General features: G+C 40.8%; 1 protein-coding gene across 1 annotated transcript in view; it reads right to left on the bottom strand.

Moving 5' to 3' along the window:
• The window catches only part of LOC136010575 (adhesion G protein-coupled receptor A3-like), a 286,770-nt gene that overhangs the window by 177,926 nt on the left and 91,707 nt on the right, over positions 1-17,137 (bottom strand). Inside the window, exon 3 of the mRNA XM_065671986.1 lies at positions 5,393-5,464. Within this exon, the coding sequence (XP_065528058.1) occupies positions 5,393-5,464 (72 nt within the window). The remainder of the gene's footprint in view (positions 1-5,392; positions 5,465-17,137) is intronic.

Raw genomic sequence — 17,137 nt, forward strand, 5'->3', positions numbered from 1 at the left:
GCTTTCATAGAGATATATCCAATCAAATAGAATGTGAAGGCAACTTCTTTAGAATTCACTACAAAGACTTCTTCTATCAGGCAAAGAATATATTAGAATGAAAATGTTTCTTAAATGCTTATCAGGGATATTAAGTGAGAAACTAAAGTAGAGAACAACACAGCACAATAATTACATATTAAGCATTATTCTTTAAGTTCTCCTAAAGAAAGCTACATTAAAAAAAATCTAAAAATACAATTTTAAGACATATAAACATAGATACATATACCTATATGTATATCTATATATCTTTCTATTAGAAGAGGTAAATAGTAAACAAGGACCTACCCAGAATTCTTGTTTGGGTAATGCTTTACTTCTGCCTAAGCAAAGTCTGAGCACATATGAAAGAAATTTGTCACTATGCAAGACATAACTTGGGTAGCAAAAGTAAATTTAATCTGAACTAATCAAAACAGGTGCATATTTCTGTAAGCGCAGCACACAGAAAAATGGTATTTTTATCAAAGTGAAAGGCTAAACACCCATTTCTCAAAGATTATTTCAATGAGTGTTATTTTCACAATTATATATATGGCAGTGGCTGGAATCTCTGCATTGTAAAACATGTTTTCTAAACAAACATTAGTAAAGACAGTTTGCTGCACATTCCTCCAGACTAATACACATTCTATAAGACATAATTCAATTCGTAATGTACAAAGCTGGTGTTCCTATTGAGGAGTAAGACATTTCACTTACTAATGCTGACTTGCAAAATTGATTTTAAGAGAAAACAAAACTCTTCTCTGTTGAATAACCATGTGCCATAACTTTAATGCTTCATAATTTTCAATTTTCATCAATTTTGTACGTACCTCTTTGAGTAAATCCTTGAAATAATTCAGCTTGTCATTCAAACCCAAATTATAACTGTTCCCCAAATCATTCACAGAAAACATTTTGATGCTGACAGCATGCAGTTTGTCTGTCTGACTTGCCTTACCCATATCTCTTGCAGTTGCCCATAATAAAACAACTTCTGCTTTTCACAGCGTCATTTATATTTTAGATGTGAAATAAAATGTGAATGTAAAGCACAGTGTTAAAATAATTGTTGTATTCAGCATTCAACAGGAGTTTACACTACTTACTCCTTTTGTTCAACTGCCTCTCCCCTACAGTTGCAGTAATGAAGTGCAGAGATGTTCTTGTTCACCATATTTACACCGATTTGTATCTTTTATGTGGCAGGACAGCAATTAGTTGATTCCTTGTCTCTAGATTGCTCCCAGTGTTATTTGTTCATATCACCAACAGGGTTGGGTTTTTTTAAGATCTATCGTGATAAATCTCAACATTGCCATTCCTAGTTTGCTGAAGTCTTTACTTCTCACTTTTCCCAGTGCCTAATGACTTCCACTTCCTTGACTCGTCTCCCCTGGCTGATCTAAGGCTCCACCTGTGCAGTCTTCAGATGTGCAGCCCATGACTTGCACAGGTTTCCTGGTTTTCCCACAAGAGGTCAGGGTTGTGTTATTAGAATATGCAGCCAAAGCAACAATTACAGCTCAGTTTGATAATTTCATTGTATTGTTATCCCTGTATACAGAGTAAGCAAGAAAGTTTCACCTAATGTTTTTCTGTGTATTAGAAATATATATGCGACTCTGACTTCATCATTATCATGTCATTCGCTTTCTAACACACTTAAAACTTACTGGTTGGTTTTAGAAAATACTGCTACCCGCACATCACAGAATCACAGAATCCCACAGAATCCCAAGGGTTGGAAGGGACCTAAAAAGATCATCTAGTCCAACCCCCCTGCAAGAGCAGGGTAACCTACAGTACATCACAAAGGAACTTGTCCAGGCGGGCCTTGAATATCTCCAGTGTAGGAGACTCCACAACCCCCCTGGGCAACCTGTTCCAGTGCTCTGTCACTCTTACAGTAAAGAAGTTCTTCCTGATGTTAACGTGGAACTTCCTATGCTCCAGTTTACACCCATTGCCCCTTGTCCTATCACTGGATATCACTGAAAAAAGCCTAGCTCCATCATCCTGACACCTACCCTTCACATATTTGTAAACATTGATGAGGTCACCCCTCAGTCTCCTCTTTTGCAAGCTAAAGAGACCCAGCTCCCTCAGCCTCTCCTCATAAGGGAGATGTTCCACTCCCTTAATCATCTTTGTGGCTCTGCGCTGGACTCCTTCAAGCAATTCCCTGTCCTTCTTGAACAGAGGGGCCCAGAACTGGACGCAATATTCCAGATGCGGCCTCACCAAGGCTGAGTAGAGGGGGAGGAGAACCTCTCTTGACCTACTAACCACTCCCTTTCTAATGCACCCTAAGATGCCATTTGCCTTCTTGGCCACAAGAGCACATTGCTGGCTCATGGTCATCCTCCTATCCACCAGGACCCCCAGGTCCCTTTCCCCTTCACTACTTTCCAGCAGGTCACCCCCCAACCTGTACTGGTACATGGGGTTGTTCTTCCCCAGATGCAAGACTCTACACTTGCCCTTGTTAAATTTCATCAAGTTTCTCCCCGCCCAACTCTCCAGCCTGTCCAGGTCTCGCTGAATGGCAGCACAGTCCTCTGGTGTGTCAGCCACTCCTCCCAGTTTTGTGTCATCAGCAAACTTGCTGAGGGTGCACTCAGTTCCCTCATCCAGGTCATTGATGAAAATATTAAACAGCACCGGTCCCAGCACCGACCCCTGAGGAACTCCACTAGTCACAGACCTCCAGCTAGATTCTGCGCCATTGACCACAACTCTCTGCCTTCTTCCTTTCAACCAGTTCTCGATCCACCTCACTACTTGATTGTCAAGCCCACACTTCCTTAGCTTATCTATGAGGATGCTGTGGGAGACAGTATCAAATGCCTTACTGAAATCAAGAAAAACTACATCTACCGCTCTACCATCATCCCTCCACCTAGTCACTTCCTCATAGAAGGCTATAAGGTTGGTCATACATGACTTCCCCCTCATAAAACCATGTTGGCTGTTCTTAATGACCCCCTCATCCTTGATATGCCTAGTGATGGAGTCAAGAATAAGTTGTTCCATCATCTTTCCAGGGATGGAGGTAAGGCTGACCGGTCTATAATTACCCGGGTCCTCCTTCTTGCCCTTCTTATAGATTGGTGTGACCTTTGCCATCCGCCAATCCTCAGGCACCTCGCCCATTTCCCACGACTTACCAAAGATGATGGAAAGTGGCCTAGCAATGACCTCCGCCAGCTCCCTCAGCACCCGTGGGTGCATTCCATCCGGACCCATCGATTTACAGATGTCCAGTTTGCATAGCTGATCCCTAACCCAATCCTCATCTACCAAAGCAAACTCCTCCTTTGTCCTGACTCCTTCTGGGGCTATAGAAATCCGGGGCCCTTGGGGAGAGTCTGCAGGAGTAAAGACAGAGGCAAAGAAGGCATTCAGCACCTCTGCTTTCTTTTTATCCTCTGTCTCCAGGGCACCCACTTCGTTCAGCAGTGGGCCTATATTGCCTCTTGTTTTAGTTTTATTTGCTATGTATTTGAAGAAGCCCTTTCTATTGTCTTTAACCCGACTAGCAAGATTGAGTTCCAAGGAGGCCTTAGCTGTCCTAATTGCCTCCCTACATCCTCTAACAACTGTCCTATATTCCTCCCAAGCGGCCAGCCCCTCCTTCCATAATCCATAGATTCTCCTTTTCCACTTGAGTTTGCCCAGCAGCTCCTTGTTTAACCACGCCGGTCTCCTAGATCCCTTACTTGACTTCCTACTCATTGGGACGCTCCGATCCTGAGCTTGGAAGAAGCGGTACTTGAATGCTAACCAACTATCTTGAGCCCCTTTACCGCCTAGTACACTTTCCCATGAGACTTCCCTTAGCAGTTGACTGAAGAGGCCAAAGTTGGCCCTTCGGAAATCCAGAACTGTGGCTTTGCTAGGTATTCTATTCCTCCCACACAGGATCCTAAACTCCACCATTTCATGGTCACTGCAGCCAAGGCTGCCATTGACCGTCACCACTTCAACCAAACCCTCCTTGTTGGCGAGTACTAAATCTAGCAGCGCTGCTCCCCTAGTTGGTACGTCCACCATTTGCATTAAGAAATTATCATCGATGCACTCGAGGAACCTCCTAGACTGTGAATGACTGGCTGTGTGAGTCTTCCAGCAAATATCGGGGTAGTTAAAGTCCCCCACGACGACTAAGGCATGTAGTCGCGAGGCTACTTCCAGTTGCCTGTAGAAAGCCTCATCAACTCCTTCGTCCTGATCAGGAGGTCTGTAATAGACCCCCACAACTGTATCACCCGTGCCAGTCAGCACAGATGGAAATCTTTTACTTAGGTTGTGCAGTGTTCCCTGCACATAGCAGTTAGGGGAATCCAGCCTCAGAAGAAAAAAGTAGAATTTGTAAATTTTCTTTTTCTATGGATTTGCATTCTTTCTCATCTAAATATTCCCATTCCATGAAAATAATCAAGTGTTTTGTCATGTGTTTTCTCATCACACATAAGACAGCACACACGATGTCTAGGCAGATTTTTGGAATGTGCTAATGTCCTGGTTAGTCAAGACATGGACATCTGGATGCCATCACTTGGAAAATTATAAATAAAAAAGAGTTCATCTCACTTTTCCTTTAGGCTAGGTAGAAATAAGGAGGGTCTGTAGTCCTTGCTAATTAAAAGCAAAAAAGCCCTCTTATAGTATCTTAGTAACTTCTACATATGTAGTTTAAAAATCAACCACTGCTTTCAAAAGTACTAAAAGGACATTTTCAAAGAGAGAATGAAAAAATGATGAAGAGAAAATATATTACATAAGCCTTGTTTCCATCGAAAACTATGTTAAAAATAAAAAAGATCAAGCAGAGTCAATGTTAGAGGCATGAAAATGGTGGACAAACTCTAAAGCATGGCAGTTTCCTTTCTAAGAGTTTATTTTACAGACCTGGTCTGTGGTAAAAGTAAAGTAGAACTTACATAATGAAAAAACACAGCGTAGAACAAAACATTGCTTACACATACTTAAACCGCTCAGTTTTATTTGTGATTAATGTCTCCAGTAAAATGTCGTCTCTTAAGTAATTCATTAGGCATGTTTTTTAACTTTGTAGATGTACTTGTTAGGATATTTATTGGAGATCAAATAGATAACTTTAAATGGGAAAGGGTGGAAATTAAAAAAAAAAAACAAAAGGAACAAAACAAACAAGCAAAGAAAAAAAAAAGGAAAAGAAGAAAAAGCCATAGTAAATTTAAAAAAGCACAGTGTGTGATTTCCATTTTACAGCCAGTGCCCTTATGTGATTATTGCTTGGTGGCCTATTTGAGTTGCCCAAGGATACAAATGTCGATACAAACACAATTTTCAGAATAATTCAAATGGAATTAATACTCACAGGCGCTTCAGTTCCGAAAGTCCATGGAAAGCCCCCGGCTCAATTGTGCTGATCAAATTATTCTTCAGATCTCTAGAGAGACATAATAGGAGGAGCGATTAATTATCACTTTACCTACCCTTATACACAAGGTGTGTGAAATGCAATGCAATTCTTAACCTTTGTCTTAGGTAAAACCAAGAATTAATTTCTTTTAAATAATAACATAAAAAACATTGCAGCCTTTGCAGCTTATAAAAATATATTTTCCCAAGTAAGATGGTTAAGATTAGATGTTAAAAAAAAAAAGAAAAACAACAAACCAAGCCAAAAGAACTGCTTCCTTTAATTCTTCTCCTATTTATACTTCTCAAAACAAGCTTACCAGCCGTTTTGCCCTAGGAAAGATATTTTAATCAATGAGTGAATAAAATAGTCAGCAGAGCAAGAGCTTTTTAGTTGGCTTATTCATTGTGCTGTGCACTTTACATTTGAAAAATTTCTCATTTCCATCTAATACAGGCAAAGCAGGTGGCACGTGAGACATGAACAGACAGGTCTGATTTCTGTCCTGAAACGCAAGTGATTTCTCATATTTGGCAGATAGGTGCTTCATTTTGCACTTGCTGACAATTCAGAAGATCGGTTCTTGCACGGATAAAGAATATTTCACTGGCATTAGTAATCTCATCTGCTGCTGGCACAGTGCTTGGGGCCATGACATTGCTTTCAGCTGAGTCCCCACAGAGATTTAGTGCTGAATTGTCTCAAGACTCTAGTGATGTGAACCCTGAGGAAATGCCTTCAGCGAAATTAGATAAGCAGGCCTAGGAGATAAATGCTGTAAATTTTTGTAGAGTCAGTGTTCATCTTCTGACAATTTGCAATTCATAGGCAATGACTGGTGCATGGTAATATCAGTGTTGTTTCTCAGACTGGCCACTTCCAGGGTATTACAGCACATTCACTGCTTGACTCTGCCAAAGTATGGATGTATCAACAGTCACATGAGTCATCTCATTTATGACTTTTTATTTTATTGCAAATAAAATGCACAGTAGGTGAAATCTTTGTTCCACAAGCTGTGATTGCCCTCAATAGCACAAAATTTTATCCCAAATGGTCAGTTCATATTTTAATTTCAAATCAAAATCATTAATAAATAATTCTGTATTTTGTAGTAATTTTTGCTTTCTATTTCTAAAATCTAAATTTTTGATTTTCTAAACAGAATTACAAAAATGTGTGCATCATACCCATTTCGTTTTAGTGAGGATGCTGATGAGTGCTATGTCCCTAACAAGGATAGGGGCTCTTAATGGTCGAGTTCAGCTTGCAGCTTGAACCATGCAACACTGAGTCATTAAGAAGGTGACAAGACATTCTGATTACATATGCACAAGATGCTTTGTCTTACATATAAGAAATGCAGAGCTAGCAAAGGCAAGACTGTAATTTTGATGGGGAAAAAACCCACAACCCACCAAGAAACTGGAATATCAGTTTAATTTAGAAAATATAGATATTCAGTTGCTTCAGATTTAAAATCCTAACTATAAACAAGAATCACGATAATCGCTTAGACTTTGTTAAAGTTTACTCAGCTCAAAATTTATGCTGCATGAATGAGTGAGGCATGATACACAGGAATGACACATGGCAATGTCACCTGCCCAGTAAATTTAGATTACCATTTCTTCTTTGTTCCAGCTTGCGCTACATAAATACTTTACAATGACTATGCGTTTTACCTGATCTTGTGATGTTATTGCAAAAAATCAAACGACTAGAAGAAATATAGGAAAACTGAAATCAAACAATAGTCTATTTTTTGAGTCTTTCGAAAATATAAGTAGTGAAAGCATATAGGTTTACTTATTAAGAATGCCTGTGATTAAGTAACTTAAGTTACAAGCATTCATAAAGCTATGAAATACACTAGAGCTTTTAGTCATGCATGTCTGAACTCTGAGTTCTAGTTTCTTACTGTTTTCATCTTAGCTTGGTTTAGATATTTCAAAGTTCCTTTTTTTCAAGTTGCTTTTTTCACTAACAAACCATTATCTGTTCATTATGCAAAGAATGGGCTCATCTCAGCCCAACACAAATACAATGCATATTACAAGAACATACTAAAGATGCACCAACTAGTCCAGCTGTCCAGTATCAATGTAATTTTTAAACAGTGATGTATGAATACATCCATATATAGATACTTTAAGCATGCACATTACATGTCATAGGTCATTTGTATTTGCTGGAGCCACAATGGCAGTCTCTCACTCATTGCTAAGCTAGTAATAACCATAAAACCCAGAAGTGCTTCCTTCTGTACTGCTCCGGTGCAGTACAAAGATAAGTATGTCTGTACTGCCTGGGAAAGGGAGTGATTCAGAGCCCATGAATTTCCCCATAGTCTGAAGAAACCAGCAATGAGAGTCAGAGGCAAGGGTAGAAAAGGTGGCATGGGGGCAAGGGGGGCAGGCTGAAGGGAAAGTGTCAAAGTGTCCATTCAGGAGACAGGTGAAGACAGCAAAAGGGGCAGAGCTTGGGCAAGGTCCTTGATAGTGATTTGGGCATTCATAAGAAAGCTGCACAGTCTATGACTAATTTCAGGCATAGAAAGCTCTTTCCTTTCCCCTGGAAATCACATAAGCAAAATAATGGCAGAAATATAACATCAAGGTTGGTGCTTGCACTGATTCTTAGCTGGCAAAGCACACAACCCCACAGACAACAGAGAGGAATCAGCGGCTACAGCCATTCATCCTCCTGTGGCTATTCTGTCCTTCTCCCTATTCTGAAACCCAGGCAAAGCAGTTTTCTTCCTTAATTTGTCATCTTCCCTTCTACTGTATGTGGATGAAAGGGACAGCAGCTGATTTAATCACAAAGGAAATACAAGGATGACTTTTCTTCCGAAAAAACTCTCTAAGAATTGGAAGAAGCTTTGGGGCTTGGTTGTTCGGGGGTTTTCTGTTGTTTTTGCTTTTTAAATTTTGTGGTCAAAAATTTTCATCCTAGTTCACTGGTACCAGCAGCAGCTACCAGATTCACGTTTCTCCTGCCTTTCTCTGCTCAAGAAGTTAAGACGTTTCTTCAACTCCAAATTTGCCGCACCTTCTCAGACACAAAACTGTTCATACAAAACTTTTGCAGTCTTCTCCAAAGTCCCATCAATTTGCAAAGACATGTCAATATATTTGTAAAAGCTAATCTACATGAGTGTGTTTCCTGTTGATGGTTTAGGATTTTTGCTGTGTGGGTGAGCAAAGCCTCATTTTTATTAATCTTCAAGTATTCCATACTCCAGTTCAGCTCATACCAAACATTAGGGCTTAGCTTTCTCTAGACAGCAGTACTGCTTGTACAGTATGTTAAATATGTAACTATTAAGGCTGAAGAAAGTTCTTTAACTTGCAGAAATGAGTCTGTGTGGAAAAGTCTGAAAGGACACTGCTCTTACGTGAACTCCGTATACTAAAAACTTAAAAGACAAACAAACCAACCAAACCCCAAATCCAATACTATAAATCCTTTGGATCTATGCTGATTTACACTGTGACACATTTGAAAACCACTTAAGAAGCATAGTTTGGAGCAAATATCCATATTTTAGGTAGGGAAAACTGACAGGTTTAATTAGCAATCTTTGTATCAATTACACACATTCTGTGTTAACTCACAACTCATCTAAATGCTCTACAAGTTGTAAATAAGAAAAGTGATCATCTCTTATAGCAAAAGGTGGTAACAGCTTACAACAAATATAAAAGAGTCAGTATGAGTAGTGAACTGGAAGCAAGTTTTAATGCCAGTCAAAATAACCAAGTAGACAAAAGGTCTCCCATTTACTGCAGTCCTCTATGTTCTAGTTTATGGAAACTCTGCACCATTTCCACATAACTTGTAACCACATAGGAAAAAACAGTATAATCCTAAACTATCATCTACAGGAAGAAAAAAAGCCAGTTTAATGTTAGTAGAAGGCAGACCATTTCAAGGAAAAGTGTCCATCACTTGCACTGTCCCAAACAAGACATCTGGTCTCCTTATTTTGGAAATTACACTTAAATTAGGTAGGTCATTTTAGTAAGGATATTGTCAGAAAATTGTAGATGATTATACCACCCACAATCCTGGCACTTTCTTAGTAATTAGTATTATTCCATCATGTTTCCATATACTTCTGGCCTAACAAAATAGATGTTTTCTTCCTTGTTCTCCTTGATAACTAAAATGTGATTAAAATAAACAAAATTATCACAACTGTTAATCGCTTCCAATTCTTACTTCTACATTAGGAAATCTATTAGCTTGCCTCCCACTTGTGTATTTTTTACAAAATTGCTTTCATTAAAATATTAAATTAGGTTCTCCCATTTTCTAATTTATCAAAGAGTTTGTTATAGTGAAGCCTTATAGTAATGAGTATCAGCTTTCACTGAGCTAAATAAAGAAACCAGAGTAAATTTGGTTGTATGTTTACATTTTTTCCCCAAGAGCTACTGCTGAGGTTTGGCAAAAGGTCATGATCCAAGGCAGGCCAAACAGCAGCCTAGCCTGGGCCACACACATACACATACGCATACATAGCATGCAAGTGATTTTAACATCAGCCAAAAGCAAGAGAAAAGGGAAAGAGCCCCAGTATCATAATACTGAATGACCACAGCATGACCCAGTTAAAGTCCAAAATGAAAGCATTTTCTAACTAACAGTTATGGTTTTGCATCATTTCTGATATAGCATTCTAACTTTAAAGTATCCATTCTGAATCTGAATGACGTGTCATTAGTGGTGTGGGTGTATATATCTAGTGGCGTGACCTGAAAATAAATCAAAACCAAGTGCCTTGTAACAAGTACAGATAGATGGAAGCTGTGTGAAGTTAGCTGTAGCTGTAACAACTGCAGCACTTATATCAAGGCTTCACAGATGTATAAAAACAAAATGCTACAGTATTTATTGAAATGTTTCCCCTAATTTTATTAGGGTTGCTAGATATACTTGCAGCACGGTACTTCTTAACGAGACCTGAATAACTAAAACAACAATATAGAATGAACCATATTATCATTAAAAACCAGTCTCAGATGGTTTCAGTAAGTTAACAGAATAGAGCTTCCTTTTCAAATACGTCTGAACTTACATAAATTAAATATGATAAGCATTAACCACTGCCTTCCTACATGCATGTAGATAATTTGCATGCATATGCAAATTAAAGTCCAACAGGTAAATACATGAGGATTCTTTTACTAAGTACCACAAGCTGCTGGGAGTTTATCATCTTACACATTAATCTTTGAACTGACTTTTACTTACTAAAGACATTTAAGAGGAGTTACCTCAACAAAAACAGCCAACTTAAGTAGGGGAAATCTGTGTTTGAAATACTCACTTCCTGATGGCTTAGCTGAGAGGTAAATGAAACAAGAGGCTACTAATAGGACTTCACGAGAACATTTAATAGCTACTCCAGGCCTCTCAGCTATTAGGCCTCTTCCATGGCCAAATCCCTGATTATCTAAATGTGTTCTTGAGATTCTTGATGCTTCAAGTTCACAGTATGCACTTACGCAGTACATAGTGGGAAAAATTGCTAAAACATAGACAGTCCATTAACAAAACAATTCATCTTACACTACATTCTGACATTTTGGGCATTTTATACAAACGTCTGTGCCTTCAGACACTGCAGATTCTTCCCCCAACTTACAATACACGTACTGTAGATATTTTGAACACATATTCATAACAAGAATGTTCAACTAATTCCAGTACTTCATTCAAATTCCTGACATCGATACATCTTTCATAAAAAATTATAGGTTGTACCAAGAGGACATCTGTGTTTAGAAAGCTGTCATTATGGTGCTGCAAACTTTCCAAAAAAGCCCTGAGAAGAGCAATCAGTTGTTGGGCAGACGCCAAATGCCAGTGAAATACGACTGACTTTCCACATTTTGCATATTACTATGAAACAACAACAGAAGAAAAAAAAAAATAAAAGGTCACATCTACCACTTCTTTCTCATGCAAAATATTCCAGCTAAACTAAATGACACCTTTGACCATGAAATGAATGCAGACCCGGGACCCTTGAAGAGGATTCACTCCTAAAACATCATTATGATCACAGAGGTAGGAAAGAGGCATAGCCAATTATGAAAGCCAACATTTAGCACCTGTCCTGCAGCCACAAGGGAAGCTGTCAGGGTTAGCAGTCCTGGATACAGAAATAAAGAATTAAGATGGTATTGGTAAGATATTTTGAAGACATTTCAGATGCACCCATCTGTACAGTACCTATCAGGAACCAGTGACTCATTATTATATTTTGGTGGCCTGGATATTATCAAAAATCATTTTCATCACTGCTGCTGGAGAGTGCATTGCTGGTCACACATTGTAGACAGAGAAACAGGCAGGTTAAGCGATATCCATTACCTGGTATCATAATGAGTAAATGAAGCATTCCCATGAAACTCCAGAGGTCTTGTTTGGTTTTGGTTTTTATAATGAGAGTGCATATTTTATTCATTTTTCAGAATCAGAATCACAGAATCACAGAATCACAGAATCCCAAGGGTTGGAAGGGACCTAAAAAGATCATCTAGTCCAACCCCCCTGCAAGAGCAGGGTAACCTACAGTACATCACACAGGAACTTGTCCAGGCGGGCCTTGAATATCTCCAGTGTAGGAGACTCCACAACCCCCCTGGGCAACCTGTTCCAGTGCTCTGTCACTCTTACAGTAAAGAAGTTCTTCCTGATGTTAACGTGGAACTTCCTATGTTCCAGTTTACACCCATTGCCCCTTGTCCTATCACTGGATATCACTGAAAAAAGCCTAGCTCCATCATCCTGACACCTACCCTTTACATATTTGTAAACATTGATGAGGTCACCCCTCAGTCTCCTCTTCTGCAAGCTAAAGAGACCCAGCTCCCTCAGCCTCTCCTCATAAGGGAGATGTTCCACTCCCTTAATCATCTTTGTGGCTCTGCGCTGGACTCCTTCAAGCAATTCCCTGTCCTTCTTGAACTGAGGGGCCCAGAACTGGACGCAATATTCCAGATGCGGCCTCACCAAGGCTGAGTAGAGGGGGAGGAGAACCTCTCTTGACCTACTAACCACTCCCTTTCTAATGCACCCTAAGATGCCATTTGCCTTCTTGGCCACAAGAGCACATTGCTGGCTCATGGTCATCCTCCTATCCACCAAGACCCCCAGGTCCCTTTCCCCTTCACTACTTTCCAGCAGGTCAACCCCCAACCTGTACTGGTACATGGGGTTGTTCTTCCCCAGATGCAAGACTCTACACTTGCCCTTGTTAAATTTCATCAAGTTTCTGCCCGCCCAACTCTCCAGCCTGTCCAGGTCTCGCTGAATGGCAGCACAGTCCTCTGGTGTGTCAGCCACTCCTCCCAGTTTTGTGTCATCAGCAAACTTGCTGAGGGTGCACTCAGTTCCCTCATCCAGGTCATTGATGAAAATATTAAACAGCACTGGTCCCAGCACCGACCCCTGAGGAACTCCACTAGTCACAGACCTCCAGCTAGATTCTGCGCCATTGACCACAACTCTCTGCCTTCTTCCTTTCAACCAGTTCTCGATCCACCTCACTACTTGATCGTCAAGCCCACACTTCCTTAGCTTATCTATGAGGATGCTGTGGGAGACAGTATCAAATGCCTTACTGAAATCAAGAAAAACTACATCTGCCGCTCTACCATCATCCCTCCACCTAGTCACTTCCTCATAGAAGGCTATAAGGTTGGTCATACATGACTTCCCCCTCATAAAACCATGTTGGCTGTTCTTAATGACCCCCTCATCCTTGATATGCCTAGTGATGGAGTCAAGAATAAGTTGTTCCATCACCTTTCCAGGGATGGAGGTAAGGCTGACCGGTCTATAATTACCCGGGTCCTCCTTCTTGCCCTTCTTATAGATTGGTGTGACCTTTGCCATCCGCCAATCCTCAGGCACCTCGCCCGTTTCCCACAACTTACCAAAGATGATGGAAAGTGGCCTAGCAATGACCTCCGCCAGCTCCCTCAGCACCCGTGGGTGCATTCCATCCGGACCCATCGATTTACAGATGTCCAGTTTGCATAGCTGATCCCTAACCCAATCCTCATCTACCAAAGCAAACTCCTCCTTTGTCCTGACTCCTTCTGGGGCTATAGAAATCCAGGGCCCTTGGGGAGAGTCTGCAGGAGTAAAGACAGAGGCAAAGAAGGCATTCAGCACCTCTGCTTTCTTTTTATCCTCTGTCTCCAGGGTACCCACTTCGTTCAGCAGTGGGCCTATATTGCCTCTTGTGTTAGTTTTATTTGCTATGTATTTGAAGAAGCCCTTTCTATTGTCTTTAACCCGACTAGCAAGATTGAGTTCCAAGGAGGCCTTAGCTGTCCTAACTGCCTCCCTACATCCTCTAACAACTGTCCTATATTCCTCCCAAGCGGCCAGCCCCTCCTTCCATAATCCATAGATTCTCCTTTTCCACTTGAGTTTGCCCAGCAGCTCCTTGTTTAACCACGCCGGTCTCCTAGATCCCTTACTTGACTTCCTACTCATTGGGACGCTCCGATCCTGAGCTTGGAAGAAGCGGTCCTTGAATGCTAACCAACTATCTTGAGCCCCTTTACCGCCTAGTACACTTTCCCATGAGACTTCCCTTAGCAGTTGACTGAAGAGGCCAAAGTTGGCCCTTCGGAAATCCAGAACTGTGGCTTTGCTAGGTATTCTATTCCTCCCACACAGGATCCTAAACTCCACCATCTCATGGTCACTGCAGCCAAGGCTGCCATTGACCGTCACCACTTCGACCAAACCCTCCTTGTTGGCGAGTACTAAATCTAGCAGCGCTGCTCCCCTAGTTGGTACGTCCACCATTTGCATTAAGAAATTATCATCAATGCACTCGAGGAACCTCCTAGACTGTGAATGACTGGCTGTGTGAGTCTTCCAGCAAATATCGGGGTAATTAAAGTCCCCCACGACGACTAAGGCATGTAGTCGCGAGGCTACTTCCAGTTGCCTGTAGAAAGCCTCATCAACTCCTTCGTCCTGATCAGGAGGTCTGTAATAGACCCCCACAACTGTATCACCCGTGCCAGTCTGCCCCTTGATTCGTACCCACAGACATTCCACTTGCTCCTCATCCGACCCCGGACAGAACTCAATACATTCTAGTTGCTCTCTCACGTAAAGAGCAACTCCACCACCTCGCTTTGCCGACCTATCTTTCCTAAAAAGGACATAGCCATCCATGACCACATTCCAGTCATGTGAACTGTCCCACCATGTCTCTGTAATCGCCACTAGATCATAACCTTTAGCCCGCACACAGACTTCTAACTCCTCCTGTTTATTCCCCATGCTGCGTGCATTGGTGTACAGGCATTTCAGGGAGCCAGTCCTAGTACCCTTTTTCCCCTGCGGGACAGGGTCTAAAAAGCTATCCTTTCCCACAAGTGAAACAAGAGATTGATAGTCCTCCTTAGCCCGCCATCCTTCAATCCCTAGCATGTTCCTCTTGGGCTTGTCCCCAACAGGCCCAGTTAAATCCCCTCCCCCCTTCATAACTAGTTTAAAGCCCTGTCAATAAGCCCTGCTAACTCCTGCCCCAAAACCCTTTTTCTTCTCTGGGACTGGTGTATCCCGCCTGTCACCAGCAAACCAGGTGTCCCATACAGCAGCCCGTGACTGAAAAACCCAAACCCCTGCCTTTGGCACCAGTCACGTAGCCATACATTAACCTGCAGAGTCTTCTTATATACCCCTTCACCCTCGCTTGCAACAGGTACGGAGGCAAACACCACTTGCGCTCCAGACCCTTTAACCAGCCGTCCCAGGGCCCTGTAGTCTCTCTTCATTGCCCTTATGGTTGCACTGATGTCAAGTTTCAAGACATAAGGCTAAACTTTTTTTTTTTTTTATATATAGATTATTCCCACAAGATAATAAACATGCACATAAACATAAAAAATAATTGTCCAGTAATTGTCTGCCTTTGCAGGCACAGAGGCTACAGGTCTTTTGTTTTGTTTAGCATGCTGGAGCATGTTGATTATGCATTTTTCCTTTAATTTTCTTTTTTAATCCAAGCCATTGCTAGCTGGACTACCTAAAATAATAGACCATAAGACTAGACAAAATAACTGCTGCCCATTCAAGGCACTGATGAATGATGGGAAGTTTTAAACCAGTCACTTGATGGCAATGGTGACATAGAAAACAACAGAAAGGTCACCACATTTTGGTTTTTTTTTTTAATTTAAGGACAATAACTCATTCACATCAAACGTGCTGCGGTAATTTGGCAGTTGTTCATTATTTAAAAAAATGCCTAAAAATGCTGAACAAAGTGCCAATAATGGCAGCTGAACCAAAACAGATACAGGCTTTACATCAGTTTGCTTGCTCGCAGTATCCCACAGAATGTTACAATACATTTCACTTTAATGGTAATAATCACAGATGAAGAACATAAGGCTTCAAGTATTTTAATTGAAGGATCAGTAACTCAAGCTAGAAAAAGTGAGTAAAGAGCTTGCTAAAGCATGACAGACTTAAGGTGCAAATTTTTTGTTGATACATTTTTCTACATGTATATAAATGAAAATAGCATTTTAAAATATTAATTTATCCAGTAGAAACTCTAGTTCAATTCTAAATATAGCATCAACAAATCAAAATGCGGGATAAAAATGCAGGTAACTACCTCTAGTTTAGCATTTTGTTATTGATAGCTCAAAACAAAATGCATTTTCTAATAAAGAAAAATTATCTGTGCTTTCCAGATTCTTTTTCCTTGGCCTGTTTTCAAGAAAAAACTTCAGCAAAACATTCAAATTCCAAATACATACAACTCTTCCTATATATGTTTTCTTTTCCTGGAAAATGTCACAAAATCAGAGCTATATAGTAGGGTTATGTTAGGTCTGAAAGTTATTGGCTGTGTATGTGCAAAAAGCACATGCTTGGCAGTTGTAACCTGGGGAGTCAAGATGGAGTGGTTATGCTGCCCAGCCGAAGGAGTCATGTGGATCGGTTCCATGGGGCTAAAACAAGATTGAGGGGCCAGAAGCAATAAAGGCCGAGAGAAGCACATAAAGTGGATTTCAAGTCTCCACAGCTTTGCAGGTAGCTCTCTAGTGCCAGCAGAAAATATCCACAAGTGCGGGCAATCATGACCTGGTGTATGATAGATTTGGCATAACACTGATTACGATAGCAGAGCTTGTGTCTACCCACAACTATGTAGCAACGTGACAAGCACAGAGACCCTTGGTGGCTGAAAAGAGCCAGAGGCTTCCTCAGTTTCTACACCCACTGGGACTTCTCTGTGTGTTCATGCCTAGAAGGCAGTTCAGCATGGGTTAGGTTTCTTGACACATGCTCTACTCCTTTTAAAAAAGGCTAACCACTGGGGGAATAAGGGAGCAGAGCAGAGTTCTGAGCAGAATTCCAACCCGTGAAAAAACTGCAAAGTGAAAAAGCATGGGAAAAAAGTGTTCTGAACAGACAAAACAAAATTTAAAATGGACACCTTTACAGTGAGTAAAAACCCTTTCTGGTGATAAGGGTTTAAAATCCAGTGTAGGAATTGTTATTCCGTGTTCTAAGACTGTACTTATCTGCTTCTTCAAATTTCCAGAAATGTGTATTCAATATTCACAGATCACATTTCAAATGCTGGTGTCACAGTTTACCAGCATAACTGCAATTATGGAAATTAAATATTGGAAA

This window comes from Lathamus discolor, chromosome 3 (genome assembly GCF_037157495.1).
Source record: "Lathamus discolor isolate bLatDis1 chromosome 3, bLatDis1.hap1, whole genome shotgun sequence".
Classification (NCBI taxonomy): domain Eukaryota; kingdom Metazoa; phylum Chordata; class Aves; order Psittaciformes; family Psittacidae; genus Lathamus; species Lathamus discolor.